Source organism: Equus asinus, chromosome 24, assembly GCF_041296235.1.
Source record: "Equus asinus isolate D_3611 breed Donkey chromosome 24, EquAss-T2T_v2, whole genome shotgun sequence".
Taxonomy (NCBI): Eukaryota; Metazoa; Chordata; class Mammalia; order Perissodactyla; family Equidae; genus Equus; species Equus asinus.
Window position 1 is genome coordinate 58,005,674 of NC_091813.1, and position 21,478 is coordinate 58,027,151.

At 37.9% G+C, this 21,478-nt stretch overlaps 1 protein-coding gene across 1 annotated transcript in view; it reads left to right on the plus strand.

The window, feature by feature from the left end:
• RNF217 (ring finger protein 217) overlaps positions 1 to 17,914 on the plus strand; it is a 111,723-nt gene extending 93,809 nt beyond the window's left edge. Inside the window, exons 4-6 of the mRNA XM_044757202.2 lie at positions 10,160 to 10,361; positions 15,941 to 16,012; positions 17,061 to 17,914. Coding sequence (XP_044613137.1) covers positions 10,160 to 10,361; positions 15,941 to 16,012; positions 17,061 to 17,134 — 348 coding nt within the window. The 3' untranslated portion in view covers positions 17,135 to 17,914. The remainder of the gene's footprint in view (positions 1 to 10,159; positions 10,362 to 15,940; positions 16,013 to 17,060) is intronic.
• The last annotated feature ends 3,564 nt before the right edge of the window (positions 17,915 to 21,478 follow it).

Genomic DNA, 21,478 nt, shown 5'->3' on the forward strand with positions numbered 1-21,478 from the left:
AGGGGGCTGAGAGCCCCTATTGAGAGCCTTTGTTAGATGAGGGCTTCTGAGAGGGATAAGTTCAGTGAGCTGTGTAGACAGGGGAATGTTTGAGTAAAAAGCTGCCCATTTTCCATGTGGATACCGACGGGACCAGTTTTGCTAAAGAATCTAGAGCTTTCTTAGATGATTCATTTAATTTTAAGTTTTAAGAGTAGTTTTTTCTTTCTGCAGCAAACTCAACTTAGAATTCAAAACAAGGAACAGGTTTTACTGGTGACAGCAATCATAGGCAGATCATAAAGGTTTGGGGAGCTGTGAGCAAACGTATATATCCAAATGCCTGCTCAGTGTCTTCACTTGCCTTATAGACTTCGCTAACACAGTATATTCTCTCTCCCCAAAGTGATTCTTCTCATAGTTTGCCCATCTCAGTAAATGGCAACTCCACCTTCCAGCTGCTCACGTCAAGACCTTTGCATCATCCCAGACTCTCTTTCTCACACCCCACCTCCCATCAATCACTAAGTTTTGTAAATTGTACCAATGAAATATATTTAGAATTTGACCACATCTCAGCACGGCTACCACCACTAATCTGCTACAAGACATCATCTCTTTCCAAGATTTTTGCAATAGCCTCCTGATTGGTTTCTTACTCTTCACAGTGTTCTTAACCCAGCAGCCAGAATGAGGCTGTGAAACATAAGACAGATTCCATCCCTCCTCTGCTCAAAACCCTCCATGGCTCCCATCTCACACAGAGAAAAGCTAGTCCTTATCATGACCATCTGCCCTGTCCCACTGGGGACACTCCTCCACCCCATACTTCTCTGACCTCATCTACTTCCTTCACACTCCTCCACTCACCCTCCTTGCTGTGCTTCAAAGACATCAGGCATGTTTTCTTCTCAGAGTCTCCATACTTGCTCTTCCCTTTGTCTAGAATATTCTTTCCACAGATACCTTCACAACCAGCTCTCTCCCTTCATGTCTTTGAGCAAAATTCAGCTTCTCAGTCACTACCCTCCCTTGTCTCAATAGGTAATATGCCCCCATATGCTTTATTTTTTTCGCCATAGCGCTATAGTACTTATCACTATGTAAAATAGTGGGTATATTTTGCAGCCATGTGAGCAAGGGGTTGTGATTTATTTTGGTCCTTGAGATACCTCTAGCATTTAGAGCAGTGCCGGGCACTGGGTAGCACTAAATACATAATTGTTGAATAAACGGATATCATTTTTCTTTCCTCCTTGTACGACTTTTAGTGAGAATCCGTTATGTGCTCTGTTAGAATGTGGCCCTTTTTTTCATAAAGCTCATAGAAGGGGAGACAAAGCCGTTACATTGACAATGATAAAACACAATTGCCTTTCAGTAGGGCTTGGCATAGAGTATTATAGGAAGGTTCCTGATAAAGGGACATCTCATTCATCTCAGGGAATCCAGGGAGAGCTGGGTTGTTGAGGATTTTTTAGTGGATTTGGGCATGATGAAAGGTATCTAGGAGTAGGAGTATTATGATTAACAGCACAAGAGCACAGAGCCAGGACATGTGTGCCGTGTACGGGGGCCACAAGCACTTTGTGGTTCCCTTAGTAAGGTTCTCGGAAGGAAGTGGTGAAAGCTGGGCTGTAGAAGCACACAGAAGCCTGGGCTTTGCATGCACGGTTAAGAAATGTGGATTTTATCCTCCAGACTGAAAAGTTGGTGCTATCAAATTTGTATTTTCGGTTGGTTGCTGTTGGTTATATGAAGGTAGTTGTAGACATCTAGAAGGAAATGATGACAGTAGGAGCTAAGAAAGTGGTAGAGGCTGGAGAGGAGGAGAAGGATTAGATAAATATCTTGGGGCTAAAACTGTGTGACCTTGATGATGAGATGGATGTGAGAAGTAAGAAGAGAGTAATCCCTGGATATGTAGCTCGGGTGTCTAAATGGATGGTGATATCAAAAACTGAGTAAAATAATGGAGATGGGCCTAGTTTTACTTTGTTGTTCTTGAGCTAGGGGGTCATGGAATGATGATGACTATGGTTTTGTTTATTTGACTTTGAAATGTTTGTAAGGCATATAGATACATATGACCAGCAAACAGTTGCTACATGAGTCTGCAGCTCAGGGGCCAGATCCACAGTGGAAATGAAGAAATGAGATCCAGTAGAGGGAAGTTGAAACCATTTGAATATGGAAAAGATCACGCAAAGAGTATGTGCAAAGTGATAGGTCATGGGTGGAATGAAGGGATAGATGAAGAAATAGGAACCTAAGAGAGATAAGAGGAATACCTGGAAAAAAGATATGTCAAAGGTCAGAAGGAGGTAGTGATCAACTGACTAAATGACACTGAGAGAGACAAGATAAGAATTAAAAACATGTTCATTGGATTTGGCAATGAGAGGGTCATGGATAATACACATGTGTTCTTTTTTTGAGAATATGCTGTGTGAAAGGACTTGTGCAAGTCCCCTTAGTAAAATAATAAACAAGATGTACATGAACTGAACCCTTTTAGATCTTATCCACTGGGAGATTAGCGGTTTGAGTGGCGGGTACAGATAATTAAAGAGTTTTTAAATGTAGAGTGAGAAATGCTGTGACAGTGCTCGAGCAGGTTGCTTCTCACTTCATGGCTACAGTGCCAAGAATATGCTGTGTTGGGATGCTCTTCCCAGCTCTGAGTCCTCTTAACTGGTGAACTGCGACTTGTCCTTCATTTCTCAGACCAAATGTCACTTCCTTAGAGAAGCCTCTTGTGCCCTTAGACCAGATCAAGCTTCTCTGTTATGTCCTCTCTTCCTACCTTGTACTGTTTCCTTCATAGCGTTTGTCATAGCTTATGAGTATATAGCATACAATTGATTGTCTGTCTATACCTTAGACTGTAAACTCCTTAAGGGCCGGAACCACGTGAACAAATAAGTATTTGTTGAGTGAATAAATGTTTTCTGGAGAAAGACAGCTGATGTAACATGGGTTTGCAGTCAGCTGAGAAGGGGTTGAGAGGTAAGTAAGAAAAGCAGGGAGTATGGAGTATTCTTCTAAGAAGGCTGGTGAAAACAGAAGCTTGAGGGTAATCATGGGCTAGACGGTCATGTGGAATTAAAGGAGAGATTTATTAGGATGAGGTGTTACCTGAGCAATTGGCAGGCTAGGGAGTGCACAGTCACAGAGGGGAAGGGGTGAAAATGAATGAAGGAAGAGATAAGTGGCATCTGAAGATTTCTGAGAACATGGCGCACAGGGCCAAGGGGAGTATGGGAAAGAAGAAGGAAGAAAATCAGGGGCTACTTTGTAGTACAGTTCTATCCTGAGGAATAAGAATTGGACAGTATTCTTCTTCAAAGAATTTTTGTCATCATAAATCAGTCATAAGACAACTGGAAATATATATGAAATTCCCTATAACAAACAAACAGGTACATTGGAGGACAAAGTCATCAGAGTCTTGGGTTTAAAAAGCTAATGTAGAAGGAGATACCAAATAATCTTGAAATCAACATCTTATTTTTTACAATCTAATCTCCTGTAATAGAGGCAACCACTTTCAGTTTGACATGACAGATGAGGATCCATTTCACTTATCTATCTCCTTCCTTTCTTCTCTTTCCAATTTTTGGTAGTAATTAATTTAGTTCTTCTTTTGATTATCTTTTACCTTTAAATAATGTACTTAAACCTCTGTTAAATATTCTAACAATTTTAGATGGTGTGTGAGGATATTAGCCCTCCTACAATTCTTTTCGCTTCTTCCCTATTTCCCATGTTCTGTAGGCTGTAACTGTTTTCATATTGTCAAATTAAATAACATTCAAGTTCAGTTTTAATGTAATACTTAATACTTGTTTTTTCAAAAGAATGATTGTAAGATTTAAAAACCAGTTGGGTGTTTACATAACCAAGAACATGTAATTATGGAACTAAGATTACGTTTCTTTTCTAGGAGATCACAACTTCTAGGAAAAATGCCCCTAGCATCCTTGCTCACTATCAATTATTTAATCATGCCATATTTTGTTATGCTGAATATTTGGAACTTTCGTGCCTTTTGTTTTCTTTTGTTTTTTCTGAAAGTTCCCAGTTTTTTGTTTTTCCTTATTGAGAGTAAAAGAAATACCTGCTTTATTTATCATGTTATTTCATAGTTAGCTCCTCAGGAATATTATTACTTGGTGTATATTCCATTGTTATTTTTTTAAGATATTTTGGAAACCAACTGGCCTCCTATTCTAAATGAGACTGGTTGCTTTCCAGCTTTTTCTCTGGGATTACTTATACCATTTTTTGTATGGGCTAACATTATCCTTTCTTGAATTTCACATTCAAGAAAAGCACTTAAGGAAGTCTTTCGTCAAGTCCTGGCGCCAGAAAACGTACAGAGCAGTCTTAGCATCTCTGGAACTGTCTTATTTTTGCCCCAGTATATATTTATTTTATAATTGAACAAAAATTCTAGACTCATAAGATCTTTTATCACATCTTTGAAGGCTTTATGTATATATTTGCTTTTTAGAAATCTCTGTGTTATGGAGAATTGGTGAGGTAGTAAAGAACTGAACATTACTCATGGACTTTCTAAAAGTTGCCTAATAATTGCTACTTCTAATTAATTCTTCCAGATATCAAAAGCCATTGAGGCAAACCTATATATAAAAAGACTTTTAAGCGTAAACAAACATTTAGTATTCTACCAAGAGTTAAATATTTGTCGGTAACAATAATTTATAACATAATTTAGTTATGATTTTCTGCTTAGAGAATAAAATAAGCTCTTATTTCTTGGTGAAAGTGGAGATAAATCCTTGTGGGCATATGTGTACTGTTTTAATTATAAAATGGGTTGGATATTTACCAGTTCATTTATTATTGTTCTTTCACCTTATGATTAAATAGAATCTGTATGAAAATTAAAAGCTGAATTTTAGTTCTATTTTTTAGATACTTTGTGGCATTTTATTAAACAAAATGTAAACAACTTGAGGAGGGCAGGTACTAATATATATGTATGTATGGTTTTTATGATTAATCTCTTATTACAGGTATTGGTATGTCCTATGGAGAATATTACAGGCTCAAAAATGGTCTGTGTTGTCATTTCTGTCTACAACAATGTGAACTTAATATCAAACTCTTATTAAAGAAATATCTGGTATATTCTGAACATTTCATCTCATGACTTTTTAGTGAGGTATAAGCAATATTTAGTGTTTAAATATTCAGCTTCTTAAGTATCAGCCGTCTTTATTTATTGTAGATGGAGAGAAGAAACCCTGTGAGTAATAACAAATTAAGTGACATTTGTGGTTATGACTAGTAAATTTAACCTAATAGATTAGGAATATCTTTTCTGCCCTAGTCTGTCTCATCTCTGAAGTAAAAATAGAATTTTGATGCCAAATTATAGGCAGTTGGGTGATTAACTTGTTTTTTGGCAGAACTAAGCTAATGAATGTTTTGAAGCTATAATAACAAATAAAAACAGAGTCATTCAAAAATAAAATGAACTTTATGTAAACATAATTTGTCTCCTTTTTAAGGTCCTATGTTTTAAAAACAAACAACAATGGCGTTGTCAAAGTGTGACCTTAAAGATATACTCAGGGAACTCATTTAGCATATGAAATTTATTATCCCCTGAGCGTTAGGAGTTCAAAATTACAACTTGCTTAGCAAATGTGAAAAGTAACGTCTCCTCCTGCATGTTAACTTGCATTGTGTCAGTTCATTTCTCTATTAGTATCAAATTATAAAATATTCGTATGTAATCAGGATATATTCACAATAATATTAAAAGAAGCACTGTGTACCTGACAGGTGGTAAATGATGAAACCATTTTTTCATGATTAAATCACTGCCTTTATGTATATAAAATATTCAAATTAATCTATAGAACCATATAATCCTGCAATGTACAAGGTGACTATGGAGTGTTATCAGAGCTTAGAATTTTATCACTGCCTATGCAGAAATATTACTGGACTAGCAATATTTTAGTTGCCTGCTGTGTTCAGAAAATTAGAAATAAGAAAAGACTGTTAAAAGAGACTAGAAATTGCAGTCTTCACTATTTAAATGAGATAATAAATATGCCACATAGAGATTTTAGAACCTAATGAAGCAATTTTCCAAGCAGTTATAAAATGACAATGAAAATTGTATGCGAAACTTCGAGGCAAATGAACTGTCAGTGATGAGTTTAACTTATGAGAACAAGTTTCCTGTCAGAAAAAGTTGTGATGTTGTTTTAAAGGAAGAATATGAATTGGCCCCAAGAGCAGCGTTTAAAACAAGCAGAAAGACTCAGAAATGCCTCCTAGAGGAGAGCAGATGTGTTTATCTGACTAACGCAGATCATGCTGTCAGGAAAGAATATGACAGACCCTCTGTTTTATCTTTATGAAGAGAGGTGCTTAGCCTAGTAAAGAAACAGACGTGAATCAGAATCCTTTCTCCATTCCCTCAAGCAGGTTACTTTTCTGAGCTCTGGTTGTGAACAAGAACGCCAATCTCATGGCGCTGTGTATGAGGCTTGAGGGTGCTACTCTACCTACAATGCTTGGCACGTGATGGGCTCTAAACAAATATTAGTCCTTTTCCCTTCATAGGTCAAATACAACACTGTGCTATGGGACTAGGAAATTTGTTAAGTTTTATTGTCTACATTTTGAGATCAAATACAATATACAGTCAAAGAGTTGAGTGTATGACAAGGTAACCTTTATTCTGGGTTCTCACCAGTGGCACTGGAACATGTTTTCTCCTAGTATCCAAGAAGGATCAGAAATGGTTCAAGGGTCTAGTCCGGCCTTTGGCCTACATTATTCCTGAACGCCATCTACTATGCTACGTGGATATGGTCACAGGAATTGGTCTTCAGAAATGGGTCACAGAAACAGGCACAACAGAGGGGAAGGGCTGGACTGGGCTGGCTTTACCAGGAGGCTGAAGAGCCTGCACTTCGAGCCTCTCACCTCGCAAGTCCCTTCTTAGGCCTTGTATCTAATTTGTATTTGTAATTTACATTCTTCTCCTTAAAGAGGAGCCCGCAAATTAGGTAACCTTCAGGCCCCACAAAACCTGGATCTACTCTGACTGGACTGTCAGGTAAAAGAAACAAATTTCAATAGAATTTTAAAAGGAAGAGGTGGCCAATAGCAGGAAAAATAAGTTTTGCTTGTATTGCCCTAGTAGTGATTTGGTAAGCCTTGACCACAGATGCTCATATGCCCTTGACCACAAGCCAGCCCTTGCCTATCTAGGAAGGTGCTCTCCAGTCCAGCATCAGCCTGAGAATTACCCATATGAGGAAGTGAGACAGGGGACCACCTGGCAATCAGGAGACGTGCAGATCCATTGCCCAGGTAGTTGATGTCTCACCTTTTTAGGTGAGTAGAGAGGAAGGGACAGATGAGAACCAATCTTGTATTGTTCTGACTTGGTATGTGCCACAGTGGGTTAGGCTCTGAACATAGATTATCACGTTTTTATTCTCATGTAAGTGATGTCATCGAATCTGAGGCTTGGGCGAGGTGAAGTAACTTCTTTTTATATGGCTAGTGGAGACAGAATTTAAGCACAGGGCTTCTTAAAGTCAAAGCCCAGGTTCTTTGGGAGATTTCCCTATGGAGCAGAGGCTTACCTGCCAAGAATCAGTCAGCCACTGGGAGGGAATGGACCTTTAAGCTGCAGTCAACCTAATGATTTTGAATATATAACATCCTGCCAAACCCTGAGTAAACTTTTCTTTCTTGGTTTATTCACTCATCACGTGTTAAGTGCCTGCCGTGTGCCAATCATTGCCCTGCCTGTAATGTGCTACCCTTTACTTCGCTGTTACTTCTTCAAAATTGTCACCATCACCTGGAAACTCTCCGAGTAGGTAGGTAGGTAGGTAGGTAGATAGATATAGTAGGTAAGTAGGTACATAGATGGGTGGGTTCACGAACACGTGCATTGCTCAGATAAAACTTTCACCACTACTTTGATTAATATCTTTTGTTATTTTAAAAGCAGCCTTCTGGAGGCCGGCCCGGTGGTGCAGTGGTTAAGTGCGCACATTCCGCTTCGGTGGCCCGGGGTTCGCTGGTTCAGATCCCTGGTGCAGACATGGCACCATTTGTCAAGCCATGCTGTTGTAGGCGTCCCACGTATAAAGTAGAGGAAGATCGGCACAGATCTTAGCTCAGGGCCAGTCTTCCTCAGCAAAAAGAGGAGGATTAACAGCAGGTGTTAGCTCAGGGCTAATCTTCCTCAAAAAAATAAATAAATAAAAATTAAAAATTAAAATTAAAAAAAAGAAAAAAGCAGCCTCAGAAGTCTTTTTAAAATTCATATTGTTCCAGGTGCCAGCCCCGTGGCCAAGTGGTTAAGTTCATGTGCTCCACTTCGGTGGCCCAGAGTTTCATCGGTTTGGATCCTGGGCGCAGATATGGCACCACTCATCAGGCCATGCTGAAGTGGCATCCCACATGGCAGAACCAGAGGCACACACAACTAGAATATACAACTATATGCTGGGGGCCTTTGGGGAGAAGAAGAAAAGGAAAAAAAAAGAAGATTGGCAACAGATGTTACTCAGGTGCCAATCTTGAAAAGAGAAAAATCATATTGTTCCTTTAAAGTTTAAATATTAGTTATTTAATCACTAAACTCAAATACTGCACATGATTTGGAGTCAGCAACTTAAAATTTTTTTTCTCAAAACCTATAAAATAAGGTTAAATTTTGAAGTGTATAATTCTCTTTATCTCTCAACCTTTTAATTTCTCTTTTCACATTAAAGATCTTCTCTTTCTCCCGGATGATTTTATCCTATTTCCATAAACGTTGTCCAGTGGTTGAAAAATATAATTATAACTGCAGTACTGTAGAAGCTTAGGGAGCTGCGCTGTGTACCTGGGATGGAGAGCGTGATTTCAGAGGGACTATGTAAAGTTGTGGATTGTGGCCAAGGTTTAGCTGAAGAGAGTCCAGCCATCACTGGAGGGACTGACTCACGTGTTGACCGTGAAGTTCCCAATTGCATTCAGACGTTCCCTGACGTGCTAGTCCCAAAGCAAAGTTGTGGGTAGAAACTTAAAATAGTCCGAATAGTATTGAGAACATTTTAAATAAATTTTCTAAACAAAGAACTTATATATATATATACACAATATATTTTATATATGTATATAATCTCATATATATGATAAAAAACAGACATGAGAATTAGTGATTCGTGACTTGAATGCGGTTAAGTGCCTACTCTGTAGTGAAATGAGAAGACTGTTTTTAATCACATGACAGTTGGGCAGTGTAAACAAACCTTTATTTTTCTTCAATGAAATAATGTTGAGTCCTCTTTCACGAGTGTTCACCCAGCAAAGTGTACACATCCTTGAGTGAAAGAGGGCTCCAATTTATATACAGTGTCCATGAGGATTCTGAGTCAAGCATCCAATTTTGTCTCAAAGAGTAAGACCTTGATTATAACACGGCCTTGGTACTTGAGACAGTGACCACCGCATTGGGTCTATGGTGGACTGTTCAGGAATAAACTCCTTGTTCCATGGTAAGCGAAGCTGTGTTTACACGTAGCTTGACTGCAGCGATAGAGGAACGTGCTTAGTTGCACCGGTGGCGTTGGACAGTCGTATACATGTATTTTCAAATGATACTAGAGTCGGAACCTAAAATGGCATTGTGAATACACTTACAGCTGCTATCATTTCCTTCCACAGAGAGCTTTCTGTTCCTTGATACTTATTCACAAAAAGTTTTACGCGATCCTTGCTTTTAAGAAATACTTTTTATCTATTCTTATTCCCCAGGTCACCTTATACTTGCTGATCATAGCATGAACAAAATATACTTCCAGAGCCTTTTAAATTGCCTCCTAACCAGTGAGTTAGGCGTATGTCTACAAAGATATGTGAGTTTTCTTCGGGATGTGTGTGTTTATATATTGATCAAAATCAGCCAACAGCTTGAGTACCTGAAACGTTGTTGAGCTTTGTCCATATGAAGTATTTGATCCAAATACGATCTTGGAGACTGTGATTATAAGCAAATTGACAGCCTCAGGAAGACTATGTAGGGCTTGTATTTTGGGAAAACTTCTAAGTGTGGTTCCATAACATTTGCCAGATTTTACTTTGAAAAAATGTAATAACATTTCCTTCTCTTTCCCTGATGCAGATCCACATCCAGAGAACTGAAGGATGTGACCATATGACCTGTTCACAGTGTAACACTAATTTTTGTTATCGATGTGGGGAGAGATACCGCCAGCTCCGTTTCTTTGGAGACCACACATCAAACCTCAGTATATTTGGATGCAAATATCGCTACCTCCCAGAGAGACCTCATCTAAGGAGATTAGTGCGAGGGTCGGTCTGTGGTGAGTATCCCACGTGAGTTACAGGAATCTTCCCTGGGAAGTAAGCAGCAATACTTAGGAATGTAGGAGCCACGATAATTCTGCGCACTTGCTGGGTATTCTAGGAGGGCCTTTAATCCAAAACAGCAGGAAGATATTTTCTCTCCCTTTGAATTTAAAATGAAAAACGTTAAGTTTATTAGCAGGACACTACTTATATGAGCAAGCAAATTTTGTTCAAAGAACAAATTATTTATTATACTGCAGAAATGTGAAGTCTTTAGTCTTAGAAATTTCTGAAACCCTATTGCAAGCCACTTAACAAGAGGAACAGTGTCACATTGGCTTTTGTATTGACAGTACCTGTCTGTGGGTCTTGCACATGTCCTCTATTCATTCGTGGAGGACGTGCAGTACAATCAAAAAGATCTGTGTGTTTCAGAGCCCCAAAAGGGAGTTCCATTGTATGTGTATAGTTGATGAGTCATTGTATATATTTTTCTACTGTATTAATAGTTAATATTAATAGCTAACAGTTAATGAGATCAGTATGAAATGCCCTCATTGCATACAAACTCAAGTTTAAATATCCAATTGCAATGCTTTTATGGATTGACTTTTTTAGCTCCCTCTTCATCCTCAATGACACGTGGTCTCATACACAAATATGCAAACACAAACAGATTCCTGCTCTGGCCGAATGCCATCGCCTTTGTGCGAGGCAGTGTTCTTCTGACCTAACGTTTCTTCTTCCAACAGCTCCCTGCTCGTCTGGAATGTACCCACTGTGAGATTTCTTCCTCTCTCTTTCCATCACGCAGAACTCCATTCCTTCTTTCTTTGGCAGTCTTTCTCATGTATGTGCAATACTTTTTCACATCCTCCACCTTTTCCCCATTTCTACCTACTTTTGCCTGGTTACTTTATGAAAATCTTACATCTCTCTTTAGCCCGTCGTCACTTCATTACTGTCGTAAACCACTCCCCTTTCTAGAATCAGATGATGGCTCCTCAGAACAGAGCTGGTGGTAATGATATATTCCTATCAGGTAAAAGGTAAAACGTATACTTTAATTCACTTTAACTTATGGGGACTAGTGCCATCATTTTCTGAAATCTTGTATGAGCTCTATAAAAATACTTTTACTGAGCTTTAATCAAACATAATTTTCCACAGCCAACAGCATTATTAGATATAGTCAAGAGTTGAGTATAGTCAAGATTGGTTTTAATGATTTTCAATGTTTTTCTGTTTATTTGCTTATAGTGGTATATATTATAATTATATAACAATATTTACTTACTAGTTAAATAGACTTTGGAGTGATAACTAGGGATTCTAACCTTCCTTTATGATAATATTACCAAGAGAAAACTAATCACAAATTAAGCTTTGAGCTAGAGCCTGTTTGTAAGTCTTTATATCCACAGAGCAACCTAAAATCACAAAACCCTTATATTTTCTGCATTGTTAGTTCTTTTCTGTCTTACTTCAGTGCCATTTTGTGGCAAGATGTTTCCTTCCATTTTTTATTTTAAATAATCTTTGATTTGACCAGTCTTTTTTTTCCTTTTTGTTTTTCTGTTTAGTCATTCTTAAATAAAGGAAGTTAATTTCCTGCCCTATTTGTCCAATAATATTTTGGATGCATTCTCTTTGGGTCCTCTCACTATTTGCCTGGATGCCACTAGAATCCTCTTCTCAGATCATGAAATAGAGTTGGGTTATTTAATACCCTGTAGAATGAACAGCCCATAGACATTGTCGACAGGGAAATATTTTCTCTGTAGTCTTTTCTGTTTTTTATTTTAAGTATGCTTTGTGTGTGTGTAAGGAAGATTGGCCCTGAGTTAACATCAGTTACCAATCTTCTTTTTTTTTCCCCTTCCCGAAGCCCCAGTACGTAGTTGTATATCCTAATTGTAGGTCATTCTAGTTCCTCAATGTGGGATGCCACCACAGCATGACTTGATAAGCAGTGTGTAGGTCTGCACCCAGGATCCGAACCAGTGAACCCCAGCTGCCGAAGTGGAGTGCATAACTTAACCACTCAGCCAAGGGGCCAGCCTCGTCTTTCTGTTTTTATGTAAAAACTTTCTGGCCAACTTTCCGTAAATGGTTTTCTTTTTGGCCTGTGTTCTACTGTGTGTGTATTTGTGTGTATGTGTGTGCACACAGGCATGCAGATATAACCATGTTAGAATAAACCTGACAAAGCAGGGAGAAGTGGCCTTTGAGATAAGCTCTCCTTCCCACACATATTTTCCTACCTCCAGCACAGCTGCCCCTAGCTGCTGTTGTGCTGTTAGGGTCCCAACCTCTCCCATCTGCACAAAAGGCAGGAAAAGGGATCACTCTGCAAGTCACAAACTTACCTTCTCCCTTCCACATAGAAGAGAAGATGGGTTATAGGTAAGCCTCCCGTCCTCTGTCCTTGTGTGATAGAACCCAGTTTGCTCCTCAGTTTTGGACCGAAGCCTCCAGATGTCCTTAGACAGGGGCAGAGAAAGGGTCTGCCCCTCTCTCACAGCTGGAGGATGAGAAACATGCTCTATATCCCATGTGACCAGGTGCCCAGCTACCAATCAGAAGTTCTGCTCCTAAAGAATAAGGGAGAACAGAGATTGGGGGTGATGAGCAGCCTCTGGCAGGAGGGCATCTCTCTGGTAGGGAGCAGGCAGATTATTCAGTGAATGGTGTTGGGAATAAAAGTGACTGAGGAAAGATGCTTAATTCTCATATTATTCCATACAAATATTCACAGTATTTAATTAAAGCATATAATAGTAGAGAAAATATAAGTCTTTAGCTGATTTCTAGATGGCAGATAATTTATATGAACAAAAGCAATGGAGCCCCCTCTAAAAATAAATATCCAATTTTTAAAAAAAGACAAAGAAGCTGTGGGGGACTGAAATTGGCCACCCCAAGATTTGTCTCTTTGGCATCAGGATTATTTGAGGCTGATTGCTTTTGATAAACTGGGACAGGGAAGGAGGCTCTGAGGAATGGAACTTGCCCTTTGTTAGGACACATTTATATTTGTAAGGTAAATCTCTATCTGTAAAAGGTGCCTCCCTCTCTGTACCAGGAAGAAGAAAGGAGATGACCTTCTCTCTAGAAACTCTTAATCAATGCCAAAGGCAAGGACTTAAACCTGCATTTTATTGTGCTTGTCTGGAACCTCCTGTAACTGACTTCCCTCCCCCTCCCAACGTTGGCATTTCCTTCAGGATTAAGCATCTTTCCTTAGGCTAGGAACTGATTGCTGCGCTCACCTATGACCCCCCAGCTCCAGACAATAGAATTGTCTCCTGCTACGCCCACCAAGATAGCAGACCCAATACCTGCTGTGTCCATCAAGCACTCTGCCAGCAGGGCAGTCTTGTGATTAGTGTGGGAGGGACATTCCAATCATATGTGACACACCCTGTTTGGGGGTATATAGCCACTCTGTGCACCCCACTTCTTCGGTGCCCTTTCTTCCTTCGGGAAGAAAGGCCCCGGGCCATGGTTCCTCATAAAGCTTTGTTTAATTTTCTCTTGCTATTCTGTCTCATGTGAATTTAAGTCGTTCTCCAGCCAGACAAACCCACATTTAGGCAGAGGAAAAGTCTTCCTCCCCTACAAAGCCTAGAACCAGAATTGAAGAAATACTAATAGCCAATAAGCATGTTTTAAAATCTTCAGTAATATTAGTAGTCTGAGAAATGTAAATTAAAATAAAGTGAGATTTTTGGGGACCATTGATTAGCAAATATTTTGTTAATTTTCAGTGCTGGACTTTCATACTCAACTGAATGAAGTGGAAATTTTGTGCAATTCTTTTACTAAGAAATTTGATAGTAATGTAAAGGACATTTAAAACGTGATAAACTAGATAGGCTGACAGTGGTGTATTTCCAAGTTATAATTTGAAATAGAAAAAAAGGGAAAAAATTAGGTATAAGACTGTTTAAATACGATACAATATGTGGGTATGTTAGAATATTATTTCAGTTGTTGAGAATGATATTTCTAAAAGAGTTGTTAATGATCTAGGAGTAAGAGAGTGTATGCTTAATCCCTCAGGACAGTTTCTAAAGTAGACCTGGACATGTATTGAACATTGATTGCTTGATTGGAATCAGTTTATTACTTCCCAAAGAGAGAGGGTGCACTTCTGGCTCTTTGAGTTCTGTGGTGTTTGAAAAAAAAAATTGGTGCTATTATTTTGAGGTCATGTTTCATTGCTGTTATGAAAATATACTGATAATTATTTAAAAAGGAAACACAAATGGACATTCTGAGCTACTTATACAGGAAGAAGCAGATTCTTTTAAAATACGCATGCCAATATATTCTAAGCTCTTAAGCGTAGCTTTAAGAATGTACGAAGTGCAGTTGTTCGATGAGATTTAGTATTACTTAATTGGATTCTGTCATTGGTAATAAATATAAGTAAAACCCATGGTTAGACATCGTGTTGATTGAGTGGCAGTCTTTTTAAATTAGTATTTGAAACTGTATTTTCTATCTGCCTGTTTGTGGTTCCAAAGACCATTTCTTAATAATAAAAAAGTTAATATTTTTCTCACAAACTTCCGACAAATGGGTGCATTATATTTCTCTCTTTTTATGTAATTGGTTATTCCAAATTACCGTCCTTAATTTATAGAATGATGTTGGTTTTTTCTTAAACGTTGATGTGATTCTACAGCAGAGGCCCTCCGCTCCCTCCTTGTCTCTCCTGTCAGGTCATGCAGCTGTACTGCTGTGTCACATGCCTTAAGATCAAGATTATTGCATAACAACAGGATATTAACTACTAGCGTCTTTTTTTGTGTTAGTGCCTTTCAAAGTTTGTGGGATTCCAATTGTGAGCTCTGTGCTACGTTTACATATGACTAGAGCTTATTCTTATCACTGCTCAGTTACTCATTTAGAAAAAAAATGCTGGTGGATGCCATTTGGCATCCTTACCAGCCTTTAGCCTTCTTTGGAAGTGCTTCCTTTTTAAATTTGTTAAAACGATTCACTTGACTAGCCTTCAACATATTAACATGTTTATTGGTGATTTTCTCCAACGACAGTGTTAAACCATCCCATTTGTAGTTCAGTCTAGTAGGTGTTCCTGTTGTTAGTTTTCTTTGCATCCAGGAAGTGAATAAACCACTTTTCCAGATGTGGGCTTGGGCAGAAGCCCTCTGTAGCACCTACTAGTTCTCCATTTTGTGAGCTGACTAGATTTTCTTCTTCTAACTGAGAGTGTCACTTGTTTCTTAATCTTTCAAAATCTTGAAAATTGAAAATGGAAGAAATCTAAAGGAAAAGCACAAAGGTGAATGATCCTGTGAGCCAGTCGCCTTGGAATTTTTTTCGTTATAAAGGATAAATGCTTGATGAGATGTTTGACTCATGTGCCCAGGACTTCAGTAAAGCTGCTGAATTTACATATGTATATTTGTTCTACACCTGATACGTTTCCTTAGAGAGATATAGCCTTCATTATAATCAGACTTCTGAAAAAATAACATACACTCTGTATTAAAAAGCATTGCTGAAATTGTTTGGTAAATGTTTTAAGACTCTTTAAATGGTTTTGCCTTTTGTTTTCCAGCTGGAAAATTATTCGTTGCACCTCTAATCCTGGTTTTGGGATTAGCACTAGGGGCCATAGCAGTTGTAATCGGTAAGAAACACTTAAGCTATCTGAGATGAGAATTCTCTGAGTGCCACAGAGAGAATATTGTGGAAATGTAGTGATGTGAGTCAGTCATTACGTGGACTCATTTCTGTCCCATGTTTGCTTTAGATAGATAATCAGCATATAATTTATAGATTCAGAGATTCGGTCTGTTTCATATAGGATGGATTGGTGTGATACTTTTTCAGTCTATGAACACTTTGATTCATGTATCTTATAAAGCATTACTAACCCACTTTTAATACCACGGTTAGTTCAACTAGTATTTCAGTGAAAAAGTCCAGTGGCCCTGGAACCCAGATTCTCAAATTCTGAGTTCAGTTTGGAGCATCAAAGAAAAGAGACTCTGGTACACCCTTGGGTGTTTGGTTCCATCTAGTGAAAGGATGCCCTGGGAAAAAGGTATCTAGAAAAAGATACTTCCCATGTGTATAGGAACATACACCCAACATATAACTTGAGCACTGACAAATAGGAAATTATCAGTGATGTCTATAGTTTTAGTCATACAAGTATATTAAAATACGCATTTTAAAGCGCAGTGGTTCTCAGACTCTACCGTGCTTTGGAATAACCTGGAGGACTGGTTAAAACACAGGTTCCTGGTTCCTACTCTCAGTTTCCAACCCAGTACTGGGGTGGTGCCCGTGGATTTGTAGTTCTAAAAAGTTCCCTGGTGATGCTGATGCTGCTGGTCCAGGGGCCACACTTTGAGAACCATTGCTTTAGAGAATTTTAAATTCAGTGCTATAAATAAAGGCTGCTTTGTTGATTGCTCCACATATGGAATTATTCTATATTCAAACCGGTGTCACTGAGGTTTTTAAAAGGGGGAGAGAGGAAAGAAAAAGAATAAAGAATGAAATCTTGTCGAACGAAATACATTTCCCAGCCTAGGTGTCTTTTCTCTTCATTTTCACGTATTGATAAATAATGATTATTTGTAAAGAGTTTGCAAAATGGAAAATTCAAATATATAAACCTAAATGTGTCTCCCTCTAAGGAGCTTCAATCTTTTTTTCTTTACTCCCAGGTTTATTTGTATTTCCTATCTACTGCCTTTGTAAAAAACAGAGAAAACGGTCACGGACAGGTATGCACTGGTAAAATGCAGATGATTTCATCGAGCTAAGCTGGTCCAGGTGGGAGCTCTACAGAATGGGCCACCTGTCTGAGAGCCACATCTTGAGAAACGCTGGGAGGACCCGTCTCCATCCCGTCTCCCCGTGGTTCTCTGCATGCCACAATGCCTCGGCTCTGGTGCACTCCCAACATGGTATCCTGTCCTTTCCTCTACAGATTGCTGCTTTTGAAAATGGTCACTTTCGTAAACTATAAACATCTGTTTCATGACTCTGACCTTCCTAATGGTTCTTGGAAGAAAATATTTTGATTAAGAACCAGTTATCCTCAGAGTTGTCTGAGCATGCCTCTCCTGAGCATTGCTTGGACTGTCTTTGTACCTGAACTTCCCTCCAGGCCACCTTGTGAGACTCCATGTGAATAGTTGAAGTCCACCTCCACCAACAAGCGAAGCCACTTTTCAGAAGATAAAGGCTCATCATCTCCACCTGTTTCCATCAGTGGCCCAGGCAGTATAATTCCTTTATCCTTCAGATGCTATAATTGTTAAAAATCTCAATGCCCAAAAGGGAACTCATGAAACTAAATTAATGGGAAGAATCATGAGTTACTCCAGTGTGTATGTGTAGGGGTGTGAATGTGCGTGTATATAAATATCTGTATTAAAACTAGGTCCAGTAACCTTTACATGTCCAGTTCCATGCCTCTATGCTGTTTTCCATATTTTCATAGACCTATTTAAAGATGATCGTTCCTTTGTGGGCATAATTTGGTAATGTACTGAATTAAAGTCAGTGTAGACAACAGGCTATTTTGATGTTGACCCTTTCTATTTCTTGCTCTCTCTTTCTGTCTCATACACACACAGAAATTTGTGCTATGTCACTCCAGGATTATCGAATTTTATAAACTGACAAACTCATAGGTGGCTTTTAGGAAATTCTCAAGACCTGATCTTTGGGTCTTTTCAGATTTGTTATATTTTGGCATACATACTTCACTATATGAATAAATCCTTCAGGCAGGATTAGTTAATTTAAATAACAAGTCTGATGTAGAGAAAACTGCCTAAGCCTTTAGACAAATCCTTATTCTGCATATTTCTTAACCAACTTGTAATTATAGATAATTCTGCTTTAGGTCAAGATGTGACATTATTTAATACCCCGCCCTCTCACCTCTCCTCTCTCTTTTCCTCTCTTTTTATTTGTCCCCAAGTTTTTCATGAAAACAAATACTAGTTTTGAAGGATTTTCCTTATTTTTACTGTTCGAATGCATAATAATGTGTTGGTATCTTTTTATGGAGGGGTAATTTAGAAACAAAACCTTTTGTGTTTATGGGTTTATCCAAAACATAAACTGCTTTTGGAGAAGGAAGCAAAAAAAAAATGCAGGAAATATTTTCAGGAAGTTTTACCAAGCTGAGGAGTCTTTAAAAATAAGAAAAGAACAAGGAACTAAACTATGTTATTCCTTTGTTTTCATCATGAAAGTCATCAGCAGAAAGGAAGTAAAGACCCCTAAGAAACCTAAAGTTTCCACTTGTTTCCAAATCCTTAGAATTAGCTATCTGCATAGATGTAGCATTTATTTGTCCCCAACCTTGTCTCAATTGGAATAGATTATGTGATAAAACATGCATTAACATGGATAGTTTGTCTTGTTGGAGTATAAGAACCTTTATCATCTTTATTTGACCTAAAAAGTCCATGATAGTGAAGTTTACTTGCAGGGATAACAAGCCAGCACACTTCTGTTCTTTCTGAATAACACTCAGAATAGCTGTACTGTAGCTTCTGGACTAGTCTATCTCCAGTTAGAGGAGAGTGTACCATTTATGGTTCTGGAATGGCATATTTCTAAAGCATAACCTGATACCAGAAAAAGCGATGCTCTAGTTTCACAAATTCACCTTTCCATTCATCCATACATCCATCTGTCCATTCAACAAATATTTATTGAGTGCCTATTCTGCATGCTTTAGTATTAAAACTGAGAGAAGAATTTCTAGCATAAATCCATGTAATTCTGTCAAAAAGTACTTAATTTTTATAAATTCGTCTTTCTCAGACTTAGCTGTTAGTGTGACGATATGTGAATGTGATGAATTCTAAATCTAGTGGCTATGTTTGCGTATATATGTATATATGTGTGTATATATATGTATACACACACATATATAATGTTTCCATAGATGCATATGAATACATATGCCACATACATATATACCAACTGGCTAAATAATATACTCTCTGGTCTTAGATAATCTATTTTCTTAGGTTATTGTATCTGTTGTCTTTGGCCTACTCAGGGATTTTTATTCCTTTCTTTGGATAACTTATCTTTGGAGATATTTTTATATTATTTGGAAATGTTCCAATTTTCCAGTTACAAAGTAGTATCTGTTATCAGTGAAGGCTGTTTCATCACTGCTTGAGCTGGTGCGCACTGTGTTGCACAGGGTTTTTGTTTTTCTATAGCATAGATTTTGAAAAATTAATGTATACATTTGTCTCTTTAGAAGTTGGTATATATTAGGCCTTGCCCTGTTGGTGACTTAAAGTAATTATTTGTGAATTTTTTACTAAAGGTCATCAAGATCTTAAAAAGAGGGAGAAAATAAAAAGGATTATTTATGTTAGTGCCAACAATGAAGGTAAAAAGTAACAACTTTGGGATGAATTCTAAAAACTACTTTAACAAAAAGAAGCTTGCACATAATATAAATGTCTTTCTATCCAAGGCTTGTCACTTTTTTATATATTTTTATTGTAAATTTAATATATACTTCTTTAAAAAACATCACACCATATAGAATTATAAAATAAATATTCCTCTGATTACTCCACCCCTTATTTTCTAGGGGTGACCACTGTTAATGGTTTGGTATGTGTCCTTCCAGACACTTCTACAAATATACAAATAAGTGTGTGTGTGTATGCATCTGTGTGTGTATTAGTTTTATACAAATAGAATGATAATATTCTTACTGTCCTGTGACTACTTTTCATTTTAGTATATATTGGTGGACACCTTTCCATAAGAGTTTAAATAAATTTACCTCATTGTTTTGTAAATTACTACATATTCCATTGTGGGGCTAAGCTTTAATTTATTTAATTAGTCCCTATTGAATGGACATTGGGATTATTTTCACTTCTCTATTACAAAGCATCAGTGAAGATCCTTTACATATATTTTTGTCACTTTGTGTGAACATTTCCATAAGTTTTTAAATTTGGTTTTTATAAGATATTTTTAATAAAATTTTAATGCATTTTCAGTGAATGAGATCCTAGAGATAACATATTTGAGATCCTTTTCTTGGAGGAAGAAAAGATTGTATAAAAGTGCATAATTTTTAAAGAAAAACACCTTGTGCGAGATGATTTTCCCCCTCTTGGTTAGCCAAATAAATACCTTGCCAAAACTAATTTTAAAAATTCACATTATTCCAGTAAAAATAAATGCATGAGATATCTAAAGATATGTGAGAAAGATGCATTGATATTTGGATTGCCTAGTTTTAAAACTTGAGGGAATTACATGAAATAGCCAAATTGATAATGTTTGTCACATTTTTTAAAACACTATCCATGTTCATGCATGTTGCTCCACAAAGGAATTTAATCATGCCATTGTGAAAAGCATGAAGCAATATATTGGCAAATATGAATGACCACAGTTATCCATAGAAAAATAAATTAGGCTACGTGTAAAAGTTTGCTGGTTTGTTGGGATGCTTATAAATTGTGGAATAATATGAAACATTCATTTTACAATGAATCCCAGCACTTCCCTAAGAACTTCTGTATGTGGAGTTAACAAGAGGAGAGGGAGCCATACCCTTTGACACAAGCAACATCCTCTTGCCATCACCTTGGTTTTCTGGTAGAAGCTATTGCATCCTAGAGGGAGAACAGACAGGAAAACAAAGATAATTAAACACCAGTCAGGTTACAACCTGATATCTTTAATTGTGCTTTCCCTGCTGTGGTGTCAGGATTCAGTGGTGTCAGGAGAGTCTCTGTCCTTTGCCAGCCACCATCTCTTGAGTCTCAAGGACCCCAGTTGAGCCTTTATCTTTCAATCCTATCACCCAAATATATGGCCCATGACTCCCCTAAAAGGCTTAAACAGCTGTAATCTCCCCTAGTCCCTGATGACTCTTCCGACCTCCTTTTTCTCCACTCCTCTGATGCTCCAGTTAGCTCCTTTTCACTAAAAGAGAGGAGAGACAGGAGCAGGTGAAACACTCACTCTGGCATGTGCAAAGCATCAACATTTCTTCCTGACCTTTGTCAAATTAGAGTACATCTGCCAAGACATCGATCCAGTCTCTCCCTTGTTAAACAAATGCGGTTGT